The sequence below is a fragment of the Pinus tabuliformis genome, chromosome 2_2 (genome assembly GCF_031772625.1).
Source record: "Pinus tabuliformis cultivar Carrire ecotype Pingquan chromosome 2_2, CPIR1, whole genome shotgun sequence".
In the NCBI taxonomy this organism is placed as follows: domain Eukaryota; kingdom Viridiplantae; phylum Streptophyta; class Pinopsida; order Pinales; family Pinaceae; genus Pinus; species Pinus tabuliformis.
In genome coordinates, this window is record NC_142300.1 from 1,136,166,526 (window position 1) to 1,136,183,475 (window position 16,950).

The window sequence follows — 16,950 nt, forward strand, 5'->3', positions numbered from 1 at the left end:
AGTCACCTTCGACCGCTTCAATGGCAACGACTACCGGGAATTCTAAAACAAGCTCAATATCCAACTGAGCCCCAACCGTTACACTGACCCCCACGAAACCAGGCCGAAGAAGCTCTTTCTTGACGACAATCTCAACCGACTGCAATTCGTCAATTTCTTCAATCGGCCATTGGATGATATTTTCCTTTGTCATCCAGTTATTCATTTTGACAGCGCTCCCTCCAAAAAAATCGACCTCCAGCAATTAAAAAACAGATCTATTTCCAAATCGGAGGAATCTCCATCTTAAATTTTCATAAGGAAATCTATGTTATCATTAATCAAATAATGTTACAAATAAATATAAGTGTTGTGGGAAACTATCTTGGACACACAATCACTTGGTTGAGAGAATATCTCAACCACACACCAATCTAAAAAACAACTCCTAGCTAATAGGAACAATCTCCTCCTTTACATATTCCAACAAATTTTTTTCCAGAGAGAAATCCTCATATGGCCGAAGCCTACAGATATTTACAATCGATATGGCCGAAGCCAACAGATATTTACAATCGAAGCCAACAAAATACGGCATAGCCATTACAAATCGCCGAAACAAGAAGCAGAGAGTGCCGCCGCAGGATTCAATCACAGCTGGGGGTGCGAAAACCGACCGCCCCAGCAGTCTTGTCATGCACCTCGCGTGCAGACATATTCCAACAATATACCTAAGAAATGCTACATTCATGATTAGAAACCCTATATATTAGAAATTTCATATATATTATTTATTTCTCATCTATCTTTGTATGGGTTAGTATTTTTATGATTTACTTTCATTGTGCTGGTTTGATGTGTGAGTGTTATGCACTCTAATTGTGTTGTTGAATGAGAAAGATTAAATTTGGGGCTTCAAGATTTGGACCTTCTATTTCACCAACACTCTAATGAAATCTCATCCCTATCCCTCCATCACACTGACATACAAAGTCCATATTATAAGTCTTGATATGGATTATACAACTTCGACTCTCCTTGGAATATTGAAGCTATGAATCTAAAAGCCATTGGTAATGCTTTGGCACGTATACTAAACTAGCTCCACTAATAATTAACAATACTTATATTGTCAAATACCTATACATATATATGTATTTATGTTGATTTATGGAGTTCAATGATGGAGATAATTTTTTGGATTAAGAAAACATTGTTTTTTGGTCTAGACTTAGTTTTTTATCAAGGACATGTGTTGCCTTACTCTCTAAAGGAAAAAATTTCACATATGGTCAAAAGAACAAATACGAAGTCTTCTTCGTGAAGATGGATCAAAATTGGATGGTGCCAGGAAAAAAGCCCCAAAGAAACCAATTCTTACTGCTATGACAAATGCTATTACATCATCAAAAAATGAAGCAAAGACATTGATTTGATAATGACTAAGTGATAAAATAATAAAGGCATTAACTTTATCTAATTAGGGGCAACTCTTATCCTAATAGGCTTAATTTAAAGACATTAAAATAAGACTTCTCATTCTTGTGACTATAAAATGTCTTAAAATAATTAATTTCTGTAAAAATTTAAGATTTCAAAGTCTTAAATAAAAATATTAGTAAACTAAAATTAGTTAAGAGGGGAAAAAATTATTATAAAAATATTAGTTAAATTGAAACTCATTTAAAAACAAATAAGAAGGTATGATTTTCAATTAAAAGCATTTAAATTAATAAACTTTTAAACAAAAATTTCTGAATAACTAAACTTAATCATTTCCATATAATATGAGTGTAAATATAAGAAACTATGATCTTAAATTAAATGTGTTTAAATTAGTAAACCTTTAAACAAAATTTTATGAATAAAGAAACTTAATCATTCAAATATAATATTAGTGTAAGTAACACATAAGTAGTAAAAGGCGAAAGAATAGTTCGCTTTCTGTTGACCACACGGCTATGTTGAGATAATTACTTCTTGTTGTTTTCTTCTGTACTGCACCCCATTTCGGACTGTCGGCACTTCAAGGGGACTTAAATATCACATTTAACATGGACGAAATCTGGGGCATCAGTAAGAAGCATCGGCACTTCCAGGTGACTTAAATATCACATTTAACATGGACGAAATCTGGGGCATCAGTAAGAAGCAGGATCCTATTGCAGACAGGATCAAAAATGAATTTCTAAATAAAAATTTTATTGACATTCTCCCCCCAAAATTCTGCCCACTTGGGACAATGGAAGGAGTGAAAAGGCTGACATTGCTAAGAGAATCGACAAATTCATTATACATGTCAGCTTAGTAGAATCGCTCGGCATGCCTTTTTCAATAGTTGAAAATATCTTTATATCTGATCATCAGCCGATCATGCTTGGATGGAGATCTATGGGAATCAGAGAAGGTTTCCCATTTAAATTCAATAGACAATGTCTGGAGGAGCCTGATTTCAATAACACTGTATTAAAGGCGTGGAAAGAGATGTCTTCAATAGAATCTGCTCCTATTCATATGTCCTTCAATGATAAGATGAATGAAATCCAGAAGATTGTAAAAGAATGGCAGTTTCAGAAAAGACAAGCGGATAAAAAAGAGCTCCGGGATATCCAAAAGGAACTTGACTTTGTTGTGGAATCTATGGCTTATGATTCACTGTCTTATGAAATGAAACATCGTATTAAGAATCTTCAAAAAAAGAAATTGCAAATCTTGAAACAAGAAGAAACCTTCTGGCGGTTGAAAAGTAGGGCAATATGGATGAAAGAAGGCGACCGAAACTCAAAATTTTTCCATAGATTCGCCAACGCAAGAAGAGATAAAAATACAATATGGAAAATATGTGATGGTAAGGGAGACTTTCTTTATTCCCAGCAGGATATTTCAAATGAGGCAGTGGCATATTTCAAAAATCAATATAGAAGAATGGATAATCGCAGTTTTTAGGATATATTATGGGGAATAAAAGTATTTCCGAGGATGTTTGATAATGAATTAAACGACCAGATTTATCAGCCAATTACTGAGGAGGAATTACTAGCAATTATGAAATCATTCAAAAGGGACAAGGGTCCCGGTCCAGATGGCTGGTCAATTGAGTTTCTCATACATTTCTTTGATATCATCAAGGAAGACCTGTTGAAGATGGTGGAAGGTACCAGAACAATGGGCAGTATCAGCAAGCATCTCTGCTCCACCAATATTGCTCTCATTCCCAAAAAGGGGGATGCCCAAAATTTCCAGGACTTTCGGTCGATATCGTTGTGTAATATATCTTTCAAAATAGTCTCAAAGATCATTGCTGAGAGAATGAAGGGAGTATTATCAGAATTCTTTACAAAAGAACAGCATGGGTTTCTAAAAGGGAGATATATTCATGATGCAGTCGCCGGCACTCAAGAGGCATTATATGCTATTCATTCAAAGAAAAGTGAAGCGGTTATTATCAAAGTCGACCTCAGGAAGGCGTACGACTGCCTAGATTGGGGCTACATCAGGTGTTTGCTTGCAAGAATTGGGTTGAGATCCAATATGATCAACTGGATCATGGCATGTGTTGAACCTGTGGATTATGCAATCATTATCAATGGCATACCATCCCCATTCTTCCGTGTGGAAAAGGGCCTGCGGCAAGGATGCTCTCTCTCTCCGCTGTTATTTATCATGGCGATGGATACTCTCAGCTTGCATATCAAAAAGGTTGTTAATGAAAATTCGTGGCGCCCCCTCAAAATCTGTAGAAATATTTCTTTATCACATAATTTATTTGTTGATGATATCATATTATTCGCCATGTTTTGCAGGGTCACCTGGTTGCGTTTCTATGATATCATGGAAAATTTTCAAATGTCTACGGGTTACAAGTTAACCTGGAGAAGTCTACTATCTATCATTTTGATTTAAATTAGGAAGATGTTCTATGGTTATCAGAGCTATTTGGACTGAAAACACAGTCTATCAGCTGTGGCATAAAGTACCTGGGCTTCCATATTAAAGCTAATGGCTACTCGAAATCCGACTAGATTTGGATCTTGGACAGATTCTACAGGAGGATTACTACATGGGAGTTCAGATGCCTTTCCTTGGCAGGGAGAATAATATTAGTGCAAACAGTATTAAACCAACTTATTGTTTACTGGGCGCACCTATTTCATCTTCCGGCGAGTATCATTAATAGCATGAATAGATTATTAGCTAATTTTATATGGGGGGGGGTCACGCTGAAAGGAGGAAATTTCATCTTATTAAACTCACCAGTATTTCATCACCAAAGATTATGGGAGGTTGGGGCTTATCCAATTTACGCTCCTTTGGAAAAGCTCTACTGTGCAAGTCGTTATGAAGAGCTATACAGGGTGAGGGTCCATGGAGTCACATGATTCGGACGAAGTATTTAGGAAGGAAAAGCTTACAGTTCTGGTACAGGAAAGGTTCCATTGGTGCTTCATATGGGTCTCCAATCTGGCTTAGTTTCCGCAGGACTGAATCATATTTCTTAAAGAATTTAATCTAGAATTTTCAAACTAGAAGTAAAATTCTTGTTGGCAAAGATCATTTCAAATGCGGTACTGAAGATTTAAATATTCTTGTATCCTTACTTAATTTCTTTCACAGAAAAGGCATATTTTTCTGGGACAGTTTGATAGCTGAATGGCAAGGCCCCATCCTGCGGTGGAAAGATGCTAGAGAGTTGCAAATGTCTCAAGGGATGGCACAGCAATGGCTTCGCATTAAGACGGGTCTTCGAAACTGCGACATTTTTCGAACAAGGGATTCGGACTTCCTAACATGGAACATTTGAAAGAGATAAATGTTGTGACTGTTAAAGAGGTTTACCATCATATGATGATGCAGCAGTCTCCCGGCTCCCATGTTTTTCCTCAGATTTTCTAGAAGGATGGTTGCCCACTGAAAATGATCCTATTTGCTTGGCTTGCTTTTCACAATAGAAATTTAACATGGGAGATTTTAATGAAAAAAGGATGGCACGGCCCAAATATTTGTTCATTATGCAGATCAAACGGGGAAACTAATGCACATTTATCTTTGAAATGTAATAAAACAAAACAGATATGGCTGGCATTAGAAAAAGATTTTGGTTTCTTGCAATGCACACAGGACTCGATACAGGAATGGATACTATGGTGTAGCGGACAGAAAGTAACATGGCGAAGGATCTGTATTCTTTCTCTGTGGAACATATGGAAATGGCGCAATCTCATCATCTTTAAAGACGCAAATCTATCATGTTCGGAAATCATTGATAGGATTTCAGTTTATTTGGAAGCCCTCCCACAGAAGACTACCAAGCATAAGAAAATTATACCCGATCTATTATCAGTGGATCACTCAACTTATCCTGTCGCGTTTTTCGATGGTGCCGCTCAGCTGGGTATTTGCGGATGCGGGTTTATCATCATGATGAACGAATCTACACATTTCTCCACATTGGAACGGAGGTTTTGGCTCCAATAGTAAGGCATAAATCATTGCTCTTGCTGGTCTCTTAAAATTTTGCCTATTCCTTGATATTCAACAGGTATCAATTTTTGGAGATTCGAAAGTATTGATTGATTCGGTAACAAGGAAAAATCATATTTTGGCGCCACACCTGACTGGCTGGAGGGATAGGATCAACTTTTACTGGGGCTGCATGGTTGGCAGTTCTATTGAGCACATCTGTAGGGACAAAAATTCAAAAGCTGATGCACTTTCTAAATTGGGACTCCAATCTACACCAGGCTTATGGTTTTTAGAGATCTTTTCAGAGGGAGAAACCTTCCAGATCCACGATTTTGCATTCCCGGATTTCTAGTCTGATGGTCTTCATGCCTATCTGCCTCAATCTACATATGTCTTTTTTTTATATGTATCTGCATATAGCCTCTCTATATTATGGGATCCATGATAGTTTATAGGGCTTATGTTGATTTTAGTTTCTGATATGCTGTTTTGATCATCTTTTGATAGATATCCCCACATGCAGATCCTATGAACATATGTTTATTTTCACCGATCATCTCAGATGTATCTACTTTTCGGACTCTTATATCCCTCATATAATATAAAGCTTTTTTCGTTCTGAAAAAAAAAACACATAAATAGTTTGTAATTATACATGTCATGTCCGATGCCCAAAAGAGAGCAAATGATTGTTGATTTCACCGAAATAAATAATATCAGTGATTTACCTTATTAGATCTAATAAACATACCATTGATTTCTTGGAATATCCGTTGTTCAGCCTGCCTTGCTAAGTGCAAGTTTTTCTGTAAATAATATCAAACGTTTACATTAATAAAGTCAAGTATTTTTTTTTGGGTTTACCTTCTCACTAAGTGCAAATTTTCCAACATCTTTTCTTATTTTTAATTTTTTCCCTTTCTTTTCAAAAGTGTAAACCTTGCTGAAAGTTCAAAGAAAAAATCAAGGTTGGGATAAAGGACTTCCTGTGATCTAAATTCATATCCAGATTCCATACTTGTGAACAAATTGTTACAGAGAGCCATATTTGCCAGCTTGAATTTCGATTATTGTTGAGCGGTTAAATATGTTTAAGCTCGTTAAATAAGAAAAATATGATCTGCACCACCGATCTTTAGGTAACAGGAAGGGGCTTTTTTTAGGAAGAAAATTGCAGAGGTTTTATTACAGAGCAACCACATGAACGAAAGGAAGATTAAACTCTCCCTGTGTCTTCCAGGTGTTTAACATAATCGATTGACTTAGCTTTATTTACAAGGAATTCCTTAATGGCTTTCTCTTCCAGTTCAAGGTGTTCCATCTTACATGGGAGCGAAGGACTAGCAGTGGTGACAATTGAATCTTTCATATACTTTTTCTCCACCTCATTTGCAGAGCAAAATATTGTTTCAGAACAGTACTCTGCAGCCTTTTCTGAAACAGAGGGCTTATATTTCAATAGCTTTGAGTACTCATTTAGAATATGGAACATGTAATCGTATACATTCGACGTTTTCAATTCGTTTTGAATAAATTTTATCGCTGCCTTTGCAATCTCCATTACCTGCAGAAAAACCAAGTTCAATTTGTTGTTTTATCTATAGAGGAAACTGTTTGGCAAGACTGCTCTGAAATACTTACCTCGTTTGGGTGCTTGTTTCCCCAGTCCACGGCAAACTGTATAGAGTCACATTTTTTATCGACTCTTATAGGCCAGTAATGATGTTGGGCAACAAGCCCTCTGCTATAAAAATCATAGTATTGTGGTGTTATCAAAAGAGTTGGCGAGTCACACGCCATAATATTCTTCAGGCTTACTGACCATGCGTTCCCTTCGATGTATATCTTGTACCTGACACACAGATCAAATTTTATATGATACTGATAGGAATATCAGAGCAATCTTACAAATACAGGGGAAAAACATGTAAACGAAGAGAAAGGCCTTCTAAAGTAAAAATTATGAGAATTTTATTATTGCAACTTGAGCAGACAACATATGTTATATGTTGGGCTGGAATAAAAATTATTTGACAGAGCTGCCAGCTAGGCTTGATAGAAGGAGGGTAGTGCTCATCATATCATGGATGAATATTAAGAAGTGGCATAGTCTGTACCAAAGTCATGTTGTTCAAGGTGGATTATGATAGTACAAGTTGCCCAACATTGTTCCAGGTTACAGTGGCTGTCTTAACCTTCCATTGACCCTATGGAGTTTATACCTTGCTTAATGAGATTTTTCCTCTTTTTAGAAATAGAGCTTGGTCAATGAGATTTATCCTCTTCTTTTATAAAGAAGGATCATGAAAAACAGAATTAACCTGTAAGCTGTTTTATTTTTATTTTCTTTTCAAAAGTTTCCAGCAGGATTTAGCAAGTTTATCGCTCAATATGACAAGCAGTGCTGAAGTCCAAATTCCAAATCTAATTAATTTCATTCAAATGAATACTGGTGAAGCTGCAGAAGAACGGTAGGCACAAATACCTGTGGTGGCACTGCTCTGAGAGTTTGGAGTGTAAAAACCCTTGTTTGGTCTCATCATCCCAGTCCTGTATACAGTGATAACAAACATTAAAAACTGAATTCCGTATAAATCTAATCGGAATTCTTGTGCATCTACATACACTACCTGTCTGTAAACACGACCCCCCCAGTGGGGCCTGTTTCCGCAATTCATAAGATCCTGTCTCCCTTGGCCCATGAAGGGATTTCCTTTCCAGTAGGCTGTGGGATCTCTGTCTGCCCACTTGACCTTTTGGCTGCCATTCTGTATCTCCTTCGCTAATATTTCCCATGCTGGTGTCTCTATCTCTGGCCTGCAGGATTATAAATCTTAACTTGATTTTATAAATTTTATTTAGCTATAATATATTTATGATAGTTTAGAGATGATAAAGACGTAGATAATATGCACTTTGCAGTGCGATTCAATGGATATATATAATGGTATATACATCCTTAGATAGATGTATAATTGTTGCATATTCAATGATATATATTTGAAGGTATATGTAATTCATGGTAACATTGCAAAATACATATTGCCAACTATAAATATAATCTAAACCAATTTTACATTAAACAGTCATTAATCACTGACAATAGGGTTATAATTTAGTTATTAGGATGAAAAGCTATTATTTGAGTTGAAATGTCACCATACAATAAGCTTAGGATCAAATCTGTCCAAAGTTTCGATCTTCTCAAATCTGATCAAAACTTCAATCACCTTTGTATCTAAGTTTGAACCAGAGCAGAGCTGAGATGGGGATGAATAGAAATGGAAAAAGCTACAGCAAAAAAGCCCAACCTCATATAGAACCAAGTTTGAGTCTCCTCTATATCTCCATCTTGAAAGTTGAGCTAGAATACACTTAGTAAGAATAAGAGCTTAAAACCACAACGTACACAGTTGAGCTAGAATACACTTAGTAAGAATAAGAGCTTAAAACCAAAACATACACATTGATTAAATATTAACTATTGGATTGAACAATCAAGGCCATAGGAGAAGACTCCAGTGCTGTGCGTTGATTTTAAGTTACAATGTTACTTATATTGTTCTTTCTGCTTACCTTTAAGCAGACCCTCAGTAATTTGGGCAATGCTAATGCGCTGAGCCAAATCTTAAGGATCTAGACGTGCAGCTGACAACAAACGATTGAGTTCAATACTATCCAAGAAATCCTCTCCGAGCAGTCAGGGACTGCCCTAATACGCATTGGTATATTTTCCCATCTCCTATGTTTATTAGGAGTAAGAAATGGATTCAAAACACTTGGCATTATCCATGGGAGCAAGTCCTTCACAGTTCACTTGCCCGAAACCTTTATTTCCATGCTATCATGATCAAAATTCAAACAGAATACATTGAACAGTTAACAGAAGTGAACACTGAAAACCAAAGGCCACATTCCAATGCTTTGCATTTGGTAACTCTACAGTAATTTATAATGTTCATTCATATCCTTCGTATCTGCTGGAACATTTCTTTCGAGCTATCTAGGTCCTGCCGTCCCCAAAAACAATGTGCAGAGGACTAACGCTGAGCACCTCGCATTGCTGCCGCGGAATCACTGTATATACACTATCAGGTTGCTTGTCTTCTCAAAATAGAGTGCAGACCGCCACAGCAAGGTACTGTACACAGTCAGCTGATGTTTCTAATAAATATTATAGATTGAATATTAGCATGTGCATCATGCTACACTATTAAATTCTGCTCCACAGTGTGCATGGTGCTTAGATGTGGTAGGCAATAAGAGTGACTTGTTAGCTATTTTCAGGTAGATTTTTGTGTTGATTTTAGGTTAATTTTTGTATAAAATTGGGAAAATTGTAATTTTATTGCGGTTGAGTTTACATGCTTTTAATGTTTGTTTGCGGTGATGCAAAATTTATTTCTATATTTGAAAATCCATATTCAGATCATACTATCTCATAGAAAAAAAATTCATATCACTAAATTCCGGTAAACAATTAAAAAAATTAACCTTTAATAGTGAGCTTACAATAAGAATTTGGTATTGCTCATATTAGATATACTCATATACACTATGGCTACAGAGCATTATCAAATTTAATTAAACTAAATCTTAGTCTAATTGTTCTAAGTTTGGGCTAATCTCTGGCAAAGGCCAGGCTGAAAAAGTGGATTATGGATTATGCCAGCAGTAAAGTGGATAATCCAAAACGAACTCGTCGAACGTTTAGCGACCAGACTCAACTTGACGATGACTCATCTTGGAAACCAAGTCAGAGCAGGTTATATTGGGATGATAAGGGATTCTAGGCGTAAGCCTCTTTTATGCCCAAACAGGAGAACTAATGGGAAACCACAAATAGCAGCTACCTGTTATGGGATCCACCCTCCTAGCCTTAATATTAAAGGAGACTCCCAGATTATAGTTAAGATCCTGTCACAATATTTTCAGAATCTGAAACACAGCTAGATGCAGATTAACTAGGGCATTGATTCGCCGGTATATAGATTCTTTTGCAAGTATTGAGTTACGACACATTCAACGCGGTAAGAATCTCTTAACAGACGAATTTGGTCACTTTATTGTACATTTATTTGTCAGGAATTACGACCAAAACGCACAGGTGTTAGTCAATTATAGCATGGTTAGAGCGACCAAAACGCACAGGTGTTAGTCAATTATAGCATGGTTAGAGATAAGGATTTATTAGAGGCGGTTAATCCATGTCGCAAAACACACATGTCTAATATCCAACAATCTCCCCAATGACAGCCAGGTGTGTATAGAACTAGTGACCTACCCTCTGATACCACTTGTTGAAATCACAATTGTTGTTAGACCAAAACCCGCAGGTGTTAAAACAGTCTGTATAGAACTCTTGACGTATCCCTCTGATACCACTTGTTCTGATACCACTGGTTGGAATCACGATTGTTGTTAGACCAAAAACCGAAGGTTCTGATACCACTGGTTGGAATCACGATTGTTGTTAGACCAAAAAACCTCAAGTGTTAAAACCACACTTATTAAAACCGCAAATGGTAGTCAACAATAAAAGTCCACAAGAGACGATTAGTCCATGTCCCAAACACATGTGCATTGATTACCCAATATCCCAACACCACCTTGCAGAGAGCTCATCTTTGCTGAATAGGCCCTTCTATTTGACAATCCAACAGGCACTCCTTCCAATTCTCAAAGAGAAAGAAGGGCCTGAGTCAAACGAATTGAAGGAACAGGATATTAACTCTGAGAAAGAACTGAATAGAGCAAACATGTACAAGGATAAAATCGGATTAACCATGCTGCTGATGAAGGAAAAAATTGGAATAACCATGCTGCTGATGAATGCAAACAGGAAAACTACAGGAAAATAAGTGCCAAACAAGCCCAACAATAAACCAAACATGCAGAGTAAACTTGCCATGAGGAATTATGATGGCAAAAGCTCCCATTTTGAAAATCATCCTCCAAATTTCACAAGGATATATTTGTAAGTTATAGTAGAGCTTTAACGATTTAGTTACAGATTCTAGTCGAGGGAATTTCTGCTCTTCAGCGGTTTTGGCATATGTTAAGACAACCTAAACCATTAATTTCTCGTCAGAAGTCATAATTTCTTTATGAATAAAACTTTTATGTTAAATAATTTTGACATAAACAATTAAGATACCGACCTAACTTTACCTAAATAAAACTTAATAAAAGGTTAAAATTATCTGTCCAATAAAAATTACACGCTTCAGAAAAGTGTAGATTAATTACATTTCTGGATTTGTGCATATCATCATTGCCTAGGGGCTATGCTAAGTGTAGATTAATTACATTACTATCAATGTACAGTGAATACAATGCAGAATTATAAGAAGAGGTTTTGTCTCCTTGGAGTTTTCACTACTGGAATCTAGGGTTTTAATTTCCTGTGCAGGTTATGTTTATTGCTGGTTGGATTGTGGTTTGGCGTTTTTTTTAGTTTTACCTTTCAGTATTTTAAAGAGATTTTTAAAAGAGTATAAATTTAAATTGTTTAATTAGTAGAATTTAAGTTTAAATGTTTATACATTTTCAGAGTGCTAAGTTTACTTATACATTGAAAAATGCAAAAAAAACATAATCTTTCATATGGCCAGAAAAAAGAACTTTCTATCTGATGCGGTGCGAAGAGCTGCAGGTATTATGTTACAATTAATGTGCATTGAATACAAAGCAGAATTGAAATGGTTGTTTTGCCCCGTTGGGGTTTTCTCTACTAGAATTTCGGGTGTCAGTCACCTGTGCATGCAGTACTTATAGTTGGATTACTTTGGCATTTATCTTCCTGCAAGTTCCTGTTACTTTCTAACAGATGTCAAGGGTGGGTTCAGAAATTTGGGCAACTTTCTGACGGTGTGTCACAAGGTGTATCAAAGTCGTGCCATTTCCAGCAAGTTTTTCTGATTTCAAATCAATTAAAAATTGGATCGAAATTAGAGTTTCAACGTAGCTGGAGTTTCATTAATGTGGACATTAAGGTCATTGGAATGAATTCGAAACATTAAAATTTCAAAACTAAATAAATATAGATATGATAGCAACTTATTCATGTTTAATTAAATTTTAGCGACGTTATCCAATGAGGTTATAATTTTGTTATTGAGAGGAATTTCTAATCAAAATTGGGTGAAAATTTGTTGAAGAGATTAGATTGTAAAAACATTTAAATAATTTTTTAATAATAGAAATAGATTCGAGCCCATTTAAAATACCCAAAATCCTAAAACTTAAGATGTTACCCAATTTTCTTAAAACCATACTACCTACACGAATTTCAGCATATTGCTGAAAATGAGAAATGAAAAGTTTGAATGCACCTAACCAAACTCAACCTCCTCCTGACATTACCACCATTTTAACAAAAACAAAAGACCCTGCAAAGATTCCATGGTGGTTATTGTTTGTCGTATGGGCTGATCCAGCTCCGTAAGATGGCCATAAGGAGCCCAATGGGAAATATAACGAAGGGCAGTTACTGTTGCCGGGCAGTAGCACGTTGTTCAAGCTATGTCTAATGTCACTTCCTTCCCTGGGTAGTAATCGTTTGGTATAGTTTGAAAGGCAGAACCATAACCCTAGGTCCGACACTAGTAAGTTGAAAATGTCTCAGGAAGTTAAAGTTAATGTTTAGTAGAGACACATTGATAGATTTTTGGGAGAGGAAGAAATCTGAAGGGCTATCAGGCTACGTACTCTCAGCGACTCCTTAGGGCCAGAGTTTTGGTAACTGTTGAAGGTAACAAGGAACCTGACTATGTTTTCGGAACTGTGTATACTCTGTTTCTGCTTGAAAATAAAATTATGTTATCCTTCTTGAAAACTTGGACAGTGGAGTTGCACTTACCATCCCCAGAAAGACCAATCTGGAAAGACAATATCCAGAGTATCTTCGCTCCCGGAATAACGAAACAGCGGGGGAGGAGGCCCTGTTGAATCGTTGTAGTCTTTCCGATGGATAACGGGATTATCATCGCAATTGAACATCAAGTCCAAGTCGGGAAGCAATCCGGGATAGAATTTCAAAAACTGCGCAATCGCCCATTGCGTAAACAGATCTCTGCTCTGATAACACTTTCGATAGGTTTCGATATACATCCTGCCATTAACAACCATCAGCCTGAAAGACGCCTCTGGTTTTGCAGCTTCAACCATGTCTACAGTAATGCCAGTCTGAGCCCAAGGGTTCAAGTCCTGGCGAATCCACTTGAAATAGAAGGGGCACATAGCGGCTTCATCCTTATTACTTGAGTTGTTGAGGAGGCGAAGCCATGATGATGCCGAACACACTGTGCTGGGCGAACACTGTGGCGTTAACCTGGTCTTCGATATGCTCTGCCGGATGACTTTTCCCTGGTCTTCGATATTGTCTGCCACAAACGCTGGTTCTTTCCTTACATTATCTGTCTGCAAAGGAAAACAAACAAGATGGTGATTACATTCAAATTAACTCATGTAGATCAATCATGGCAAACCTACTAGTGATAGGAAAATGATGAGAGCGAAAAATATCGTACCCAAAGCTTGAGGAAGAGGGCAGGCCCGAGTAAACTCGCCAGAAACAGTACGCAGCCAAGACTAGTACTTATTCCGCCTTTCATCTTCTATTCAATCATTTCTACACTTATTCAACGGTGGGTTCTTCTTAGGATTTGGGAGTGAAGTGGGCAGAATGAGATGGGCTGAAACCCATAAACAAACGCCATGGCTTCATCAACGCCGTGCCTTCATTTTCGGGCGCCCCCTGATTAGTTCACTGTTTTATGAAAATTGTTTTACCATCTGACATGCTCAGCACAGATAATTTTAGATACGAGAATGCCTTAGAAACAACATTTAAGTTTTGCATCTAAACATTTTCTTGCCTCTGCAACCTCGTTTTCTCCCTCTGAGCGCGCTTAAAATTTCGAAGTTGAATATCTCGGTGATCCGAAAATTCATTACTCTAGTTTAGCAGGCGTGATTAAAGATTTCTCCAGGTTTTAAATCGATATCAGTAGTAATTTAAGATTTTCTCGATATATGTGGAACAATATGGAGTAAGATTCTTGGGATAAGTTTAATACTAATTTAGTAAAATTTAAAGTTTTTAAATCGATATCAGTAGTAATTTAAGATTTTATCGATATATGTGGAAAAAGTATGGAGTAAGGTTCTTGGGATAAGTTTAATGCTAATTTGGTAAAATTTAAGCATAAACAGAGTCACAGTCAACTCTCTTCCATGGTGAAACCGTCATTCAGGTAAAAGCAGAGTGAAGTGTCTTCTGAAACCTAGATGAACCATCCTCCAAAACTCTTCCTTTAAATCTTGATGTGATAGTTTGGCAGGTTTCAACTAATCACTTGTTTAATCATTTTCTTTTAACATTAAAGTGATAAGTTGGGCCAGCAGTAATAATGATAGTATAATCTTATTCTAACATTAATGTGACAAATTGGGCCCTTTGTAATGATGACAGTAATTTTCTTGGGATTTTAAAGTTACAAATCTGTTTTTTTGGGAATTTTAAAATGACTAGTTGAAAGTTATAACCATGCTATTTTTTTTATAATTCGAAGTTCTCAGGGCAGCTCATTATCATGCATTTTTAATGTGAGGATTGGAAATTTTAAATAAAATGGTAAGAATTAAGTAATTTTGTATTAATATTTTTTAAAAATGAATTAAGAATTTTTTTAGTTTTAAGTGAGAAATTTCTATATTTTAACAATTTTTTAAATTAAAATTCAAAACTTATTATTTGTTAAATTAAAATTCAAAATTTACTATTAATTAAAGATATAAAGATATAATTTAGAAACTTTTAAGATCACATAAATTTAAAATATTAAAGTGTCAAAATATAATTTAAATTTTATTTGTAATTCTTACATTATACAATATAATAATATAATTTATTTTTTATTTGTAATTGTTACATTATACTTTAAGTTTTATTTGTAATTGTTACATTATATAATATAGTGAAGTATATGGAAAGTTTCTTTAAAATATTTTATCAGTTGGTTATTATTTTTTTTAGGCTATTTATATTTACAAACAATTTTATGGGATTAAATTTCATTTTTATTTAGATTTTATAATTATTTTTATAAAAATATATGAATTTTTTTATATATTATTTTACTTAATATAAATTCTTTATATTAAGTAAAGTTTTTGGTCAAAATCATATAAGAGAAATTTTTGGCCAAATACATTTCAAACCAATAAGTGTGGTTCATCCTGATGATGAATCAAAAATTTCCCTTATGCAATTTCCATCTAAAAACTTTACTTAATTCTTTATATATTACTTTTTTAAATGATTAATGTATATTATATTTTTTAATTACTGAATTTCAATAAACATTAATATGATTTTAAATTTTGTTAAACAAGAAGATGTTCATCCGGCCTGGGGTATGCCGTAAAACTACGTCTGCTTGGCTAAGAGCTCGTCTTCCTCGGACGTAAGGAAACATGTTAACGGCCCAAGACCCAGAAGCATCTGGCAGGAGTGGAAGCCTGCTCCCTTACCGACCACCAGCGGGTTATTACAAGTGGCGTGGTTTTCCTATTTAACAATGATGAGTCAAGCCGACACTCGCGGATAGCAGCCAGAGATGGCTGTCCTCATTGTTGGTTTGACACTTGAGTTGATAGGTTTTGCCACCTTCGTAAAAAAAAATTGAGAAAGTATTATGTTGAATATTAGATTAAAGATAAATAAGATTTTGATTCCATAGATTTATATAATAATATAAAAAAGAAAGGAGAGAGAAAAAATCATTAACTTCATGTATGAAAAATATGAAGCTACTTTCCAACAAAACAGAACATACCAGAAAACTTTAGTCCATGATTAGATATCTCCATTATGAATCCCTGATTTCACCTTCATCGCGTGGAATTTGTAGGCAAATCGAGAGCATTTTGTCGGCAATGGAGGGCACGTGGGGTTTAACGTATCAGACACGGCGAGTAATCAGAATCACACGGAAAGTGCTACTGTGTACGTGACAAATCCGATTCAGCAGAAACTGTGATGTAGCGTCTATAGGAAAAATATGTGAAGAGAAATGTAAGCAGTAGAAGCCATGGGAAGCAGTAGAATGTTGAGTAGAGGCGAGTGGTTTGGTGAAATGGTTTTGGAATATATTGGTGCGTGGGTGGTGGTGAAGAACTTGGGTCCAGCGCGTCCGCTTCATTCGCTTTCGTCTGCGCTGGACGAAGACACTTTCAACATTGAAAACTGTGAACAGATATTTTTTGCATTTGTCGGTGGAAATTAATATTAAGTATATGATGTAATTGTGGAAATTAATGTTAAGTATATGATGTAATTTTTTACTGAAAAGAAAGTATAGGATAGAATTTTCTAATTTTTATTATTTATTTTTATTTTTATATCAACTATTAATTTTGTTTTTTTCATTATTGATTTTGTTATTTAATTTTTATTTTTTTTCATTATTTAATTTATTTATTTATTTTTGTAAGTCAATGTTT

General features: G+C 35.6%; 2 protein-coding genes across 2 annotated transcripts; one reads left to right on the plus strand and one right to left on the minus strand.

Moving 5' to 3' along the window:
- Positions 1 to 2,370: 2,370 nt before the first annotated feature.
- Positions 2,371 to 2,925, plus strand: LOC149197394 (uncharacterized). The gene has a single exon (XM_089408678.1). The coding sequence runs from the start codon at positions 2,371 to 2,373 to the stop codon at positions 2,923 to 2,925; it is 555 nt and encodes a 184-aa protein (XP_089264804.1).
- A 3,554-nt stretch (positions 2,926 to 6,479) lies between these two features.
- Positions 6,480 to 14,487, minus strand: LOC149197395 (uncharacterized). Its single transcript, XM_089405833.1, has 6 exons — positions 13,974 to 14,487; positions 13,304 to 13,863; positions 8,073 to 8,259; positions 7,928 to 7,992; positions 7,084 to 7,294; positions 6,480 to 7,006 (listed from the first exon to the last, which is right to left on the minus strand). The coding sequence occupies exons 1-6, from the start codon at positions 14,055 to 14,057 to the stop codon at positions 6,659 to 6,661; spliced, it is 1,455 nt and encodes a 484-aa protein (XP_089261959.1). The 5' UTR covers positions 14,058 to 14,487; the 3' UTR covers positions 6,480 to 6,658.
- Positions 14,488 to 16,950: the final 2,463 nt, after the last annotated feature.